A 5,957-nucleotide genomic window follows, 5' to 3' on the forward strand; every position below is an offset into this window, starting at 1 on the left:
TAAAATCTTGAATAAGCTTAGTATTTAGTTAATATATATTAATAAGTTTAATTTTAAGAAAAGGTTGGTTTTATTTATGTTATTTGTAAAGCTTATTTAAGTCAATGATAAGCTACTTGATAGAAATTCTTTTTTCTATAAATAGATATAGTTAAGAATAAAATATGTTAGAACAGAATAAAAGAATATTTTTGACTATTTTAAAGAGTAAACTGGCTTAAGAATTTTTATTTACAACTATGTATGTTAAGAAAGCATAGATTTATTATGTTTTTTATAAAAAATAATTCTTAAAAATAAGAGATTAAAGACACAACCAATTAACAATGAAGATTCTCGTTTTAATAACATAGTAAAAAATTATTAAACAATTTACATTTTAGACAATATTAGAATAATAATCTATAAAATAAATTTAATTTTATGTTAAATTACAAATATAACAAAATAGCCATAAGAAAATAAATATCTACATTATAATCGTACATTAAAGCCTACTTAAAAATTAAAAATATGTGGACAATTACAACTCAAAAGTTATTTATGTTAAATTAACATATATAATAATAAAGCAACAAATAATTAAAGATGTACAAATACTAATTTTAATAAATAAAAATGCAGTATCGAATTCTCTTTTTATATGGGACAAAATATTAATATATTTGTAGGCAAGAAAAAAAGAAAAAAGTTTTCAAAATTACAGATCATTGTATTTAACAAAAATAAAATTTTTATTAATTTACTTGGTTTAACTTATACGACTAATAAAGTACACCGTAAATTAAATTAATATTATGCTGACAAAAAAATTAAAAAAAAGGCTTAATTCTATTAAAAGATTTGTTTATGGTGATAAATTAATAGTTCTTTATAAAAAAATCATTGGATAATTTAACTTTTTAAAAAATGTGGAATAATTTGTAATAAAATATTTTATTTTGTGTTGAATAAAAAATTAGATAGTAGATCTGTTTATCACAATAAACAATCAAATCCTTAGTATTAAACATTAGTTTTGAATTCACTTTTTTAAGGATAAAATAATAATAAATTATAATGTTTCAATGTGTTTTGTATAAAAAACATAAACTTGGTACAGATAAATGTGTTTTTTTACTTAACATGTACAATCAAATATTTTTAAAATATAAAATCTTTTGACAATTCAATAGACGAATAAAAGCTTATAATGTTTAATTAGTTTATTTTACATAAACAAAGATATTTTTACAGTGAGTTTAAAGATGTACAAAGAATTGTTTTTAATATCTAATTAACTATGTTTACATTATCAGAATAAATACATATATCGACAAGTTAATTCAAAAAAAAGCTAGGGGTAAAAGCAAGAAACAAAGTTGGTTATTATATTTTTGTGTCTAAATATTTCAATACAGCACAGATTAATAGTCAATAAAAAGTAAGTTTTATGTTAAAGTTTAGTACAAACTTAATAAACGGGCACAAAACAACTGTACAGTAAAGTATTTTAATGAAATAAGAATTAGTTGAAAATGCATTTGTTTAAAGTTCTCAGAATAACTTGACAGTAAGTTGACTAAAAAAATATGTTACTACAAGCTCAATTTTATAAAAGACCGATTTATGACAACAAATTATTTATCTTAAGAAAAAAAACAATATTCAATTTATTCTGTTTAGATAAAAAAATAATAAATTATTAAATTGATAGGTATATTAATTTTATAAATATAAAAAAATAAGCATCAATAAATTGACAATATAAGAATTTTCAAAAATTAAAGTTATAAAATAGAAATATCCTAAAATTCCGATTTTTATGATAGTAGAAAGCATATATGATTTTGAATTAATTTTTTTTTGATTAACAAATATGATAATATAAATGTTCAATAAATTTTATATATAAAATAAGAAATTAGAAAAAAATTTACTTTCTTAAAGGATTTAAACATTAAAATAAGTGAATATAATAACACACTAAAAAATAAACAATTCATTATATGAAGAAAATTGGTTTCGGTTAAAGAAAAAAACAACAGTGTGTAATAAACAATTAAATAATGGAAAAGTATGTTAATCTAACTTTATGTTAAATAAATAAACAAAATATGTATTCTAATTAAACAAACTTTTAAGATATGTTTTGTTAGTAAATAAAACAATTAGCAGAATAAACACATAAGCAAAAGTGTATTTTATATTAATTTAATAAAAGCTTTCTGCAATAAATTATTACTTGTGAGATCAAAAGACAGTTAAGTATTTTAAACTTTAAAGAATAACAAGGTACCGAAATTACAGACCTTTATATTGAGTTAAAATATTTAAATATAATCCAGCTTGCATAAACAGATACATTCAACATAATTATTTTTTACTTAAGTTTAAAAAAAAAATTAGTTTTTTAAATTTAGAAGGTTAATAAGTCATAATGTTTAATTAATCTTATTTTAAGTAAATATGTATATAAATTGAGTAAGTATAAAATAAAGCATTTTGTTTATTTTAATAATGTATTATTAGAATAAATAAAAAATTAGTGGACAAGTCATTTTTTTATGGTAGAAAAATAAATGTTTAAATAATTTTATGTTATATTAATAAAGATAAAAATAAACAAAAAAAAGAATTAAAAACACCAATTATTTATTTACAATGAATTAAACATCAGAAAAACTTTAAGTTTTTAAAAAAATTAATTAACTATAAAGGTGTTACTCTTTGATTATAGTAAAATGTGTATAAATTATTTTATATAGTGTATTAAGAATAAAAGGTTAGTTCAAGAATAATCAAGCAAGTATAAATTTTATGTAGAACTAATATGAATTTTTCATTTAAATATTAATGTTGAATGTTCATAACAAAGAAATACTATAAATTTTTTCTAAGGTGATAAAAAGCTTAGAGAAATTTAATAAATATATTAACTTAAAATTTAAAAAAATATTTTTCTAAAAACTACTGATTGAATAATTTAATTTTTAATGAACCAGAAGAAGCTCAAACGCTTGTATATAAATTAAAAAGTTTATGATTATTAAAAAGAAACTAAGCAAAAAATTTAGTTTTAAATTAATTTGCAGAATTTTAAGCAATTCAAATTAGAGTGGATTACAATACGATTTTTAGTTACTCTTATTTAAATTGTGTGTTATATTTTTATACCAAAAGTTTATTTATAATTGTTAACTCTTTCTTTTTTAAAGTTATAAAATGTAATATAGCACAAATCTATCGATTAAAATACTATCTTCCAGCGATTTTTTATACAGATGATTTGTTAGGGCATAAAATAATAAAGTTTACAACAATACTATGATTTTTAAATTGTGAAATTTTTTTTAAAAAAATAGGGTGTATAAATTGAATCAAATTTTTTCTTGTCTTTTTAATATATAGTAACTCTCGTATTTATTTCAGTGGTTTTAGACATGATGAACTTATTTAGATATTAGATTTTAAAAGTTTTTTATGTTTAAACATTTAAGTTGGTCTCTTTTTATTTATAAAAATCCATAAGTACATAGTTAATAAAAAATAACAAATTTAATAGAGAAAGACCACATGTCTTAAATAATTTTACTCTTAATGTTGCTGGTTTAAATAAACAACAATTATTTTTATTCGCAAGTTTAAGAACTTAATAAACTTTAAAAAAAGGCCTAGTAAACTGTCAGATTCCACTTTATTATATTACAAGTTTTCAGAATAGAATTATTTTTGTTGAATACATTTAAAATCAAATTGTCTGATATACATTTCGTATAGAAAAAAGCCACCCAAAACATCAATGACAGAATAAGCTGTATTATAATGTCCATGAAGTATATACTTTTCACACAAAAGTTTTTGCACATTTTCATCGAATAAATGTTTAAATGTGTTAAATATTCGTAGAAATATATATGAGTTAAATTTTGTGAGATCATTTCTTCTTAAATCTAAGGATATAATAATTTGACCTTCATAATTTGATTTGACCCCAAAATTAAAGATTTCACATTTCTTCCTCAAGCTATTTATAGTAAAAAGATTTTTTTCTTGACATTCTATAAATAATTTACAAAATTTAAATGTTTGCTCTTTTTTTACTCCTTGGGTATTATAAAAAATAAAACAATCTGACTGATTAGTATTCCCAGCATGTTTAAAAATAAGTGAGGTATAATAAAATAATCTTAAAGTATTTTCATCGTGACAATGTTCGTTTTTTATTTTTAATGCAGCATAAATGTGAATCCATCTGGAGTTTTCAATAATTTCTGAACTCATTGTTAAAAGATTAATTGGAGAAGATATTTCTTGTCGATGACCTTTTTTATAATTATACATAAAGATTACTAAAAAAATAATTAAAGCCAGTAATATGGATACATAATCAATGGTGTTCATTTTCATAAAGAGGGGTATCGGAATTTTTAATTAATAGATGATTTTTTAATTTAACATGAAAGATAAAGAAGATTGATTTATTTTTTTTGTAATATATTTTGAATAAATGTTATTGATAAAATAAAAAGAATTTAATTAAACAACAAAATGATGATATAAATATAGTTATCATTAATACAGATATTTAACAAATTATGAATGAAAGTTTATACTGAACTTTTACTAACCTATTTTATATGTAACTTAAATTTAACGAAGAGATTGTAGGTCTTTATATTTCTATGTGGTTGTATGTATTGTTTTAAATTATAAAGTGTATTCTTTTTATTATAAATTAAAATTGAAATTTATACATTCTAAGGTTTAAATAACTAAATTAGCTTAAAAATACTGTACAAAATTGTTATGGTAAGGTCATGAAAATATATTTTATAATAATGGTATTACTTCTTAATAAAAAGTGAAAAGAATGTATAGGGAATTTATCTTTCAAAGTTATTCATATTTTGCTTATATAAAAGTACAAAAATAAAGGTAAATCTATCGTATAGTTTGTAATTAATAAAAATGGTAATAAAGTTGATAATAATATAAAGACATTATTTTTTGTTAGTAAAATATTATAACATATAGTAAAATTTATTAAAATATATAAAATTTAGTTTACTTTTCTTTTTTGAAGGAAAGCATTATACTGAATTAAAATATGTAATATATATTTTATGCTAAATGTACATAAATATTAATATATCAACAAAAAAATAAAAGACACATTAAATATGTAGAAATATTTATTTATAGTTAATAAAGAAGCTGTAATAAATTCTTTTTTCGTACAAGTCAAAATACTAATATTTTGTTAAATCAACAAGTATAGTAATATTTAAGATGATAAAAAATTAAATTAATAAAAATAAATAATCAACTTACGATACACTTTTTAAAGGTGGTTAAAGTGGGTGACCAGTTTAGACGATGTTAAGTGGTTAGACTTGCTGGTAAGGTGTATAGCCATTTTTTATTGATAATGTAGGCGGTGTAGCTTTTAAAAAAAATTTTTTGACCCTTGTTTTATGTAAAATTAATGTACACATAAAAGAACAAGTAATTTGTGTGTTTTAGAATAAATAAAAATTGTTTATACACTTCTATTTAGTATAATTAAGATATTTTATAATAAAAATCTATCAATTTAATGTAGATAATAAATCACTGGACAATATATTTTTTTGAACTTATGTGACTAAACACATATACATCTTAAATTAATTTTGGTTAAGTCAATAAAGTTATTTAGACTGAAAAAAACTAAATAAACAATTACTTTAAACATGCATACTTAAACAGTTTTATAAAAAATCAGTGAATAATTTATTTTTTTGATCTTATTTGAATAAACCCCTTTTATTTTATAATTAATTTTACTTAAGTCAATATAATTATCAAATCTGAGATAATTAAACAAATATTTAATTTTAACATGTATATTTAAGTAATTCTATGAAACAAAAAATCAATGGACAATATATTCTTTTTAGATGGAAGAACAATTAAAACTGTAAGTTAATATATTT

The 5,957-nt window shown here is 19.3% G+C and overlaps 1 protein-coding gene across 1 annotated transcript; it reads right to left on the reverse strand.

Annotated features, from left to right (window-relative positions):
- Positions 1–3,705: 3,705 nt before the first annotated feature.
- On the reverse strand, positions 3,706–4,389 carry AAJ76_1610004389 (hypothetical protein; the record flags this gene model as incomplete). Its single annotated transcript, XM_024474181.1, has 1 exon — positions 3,706–4,389. The coding sequence occupies one exon, from the start codon at positions 4,387–4,389 to the stop codon at positions 3,706–3,708; it is 684 nt and encodes a 227-aa protein (XP_024329699.1).
- Between the last annotated feature and the right edge of the window lie 1,568 nt (positions 4,390–5,957).

The sequence above is a fragment of the Vairimorpha ceranae genome (assembly GCF_000988165.1).
Source record: "Vairimorpha ceranae strain PA08 1199 chromosome Unknown NODE_161, whole genome shotgun sequence".
NCBI classification, from domain to species: Eukaryota; Fungi; Microsporidia; family Nosematidae; genus Vairimorpha; species Vairimorpha ceranae.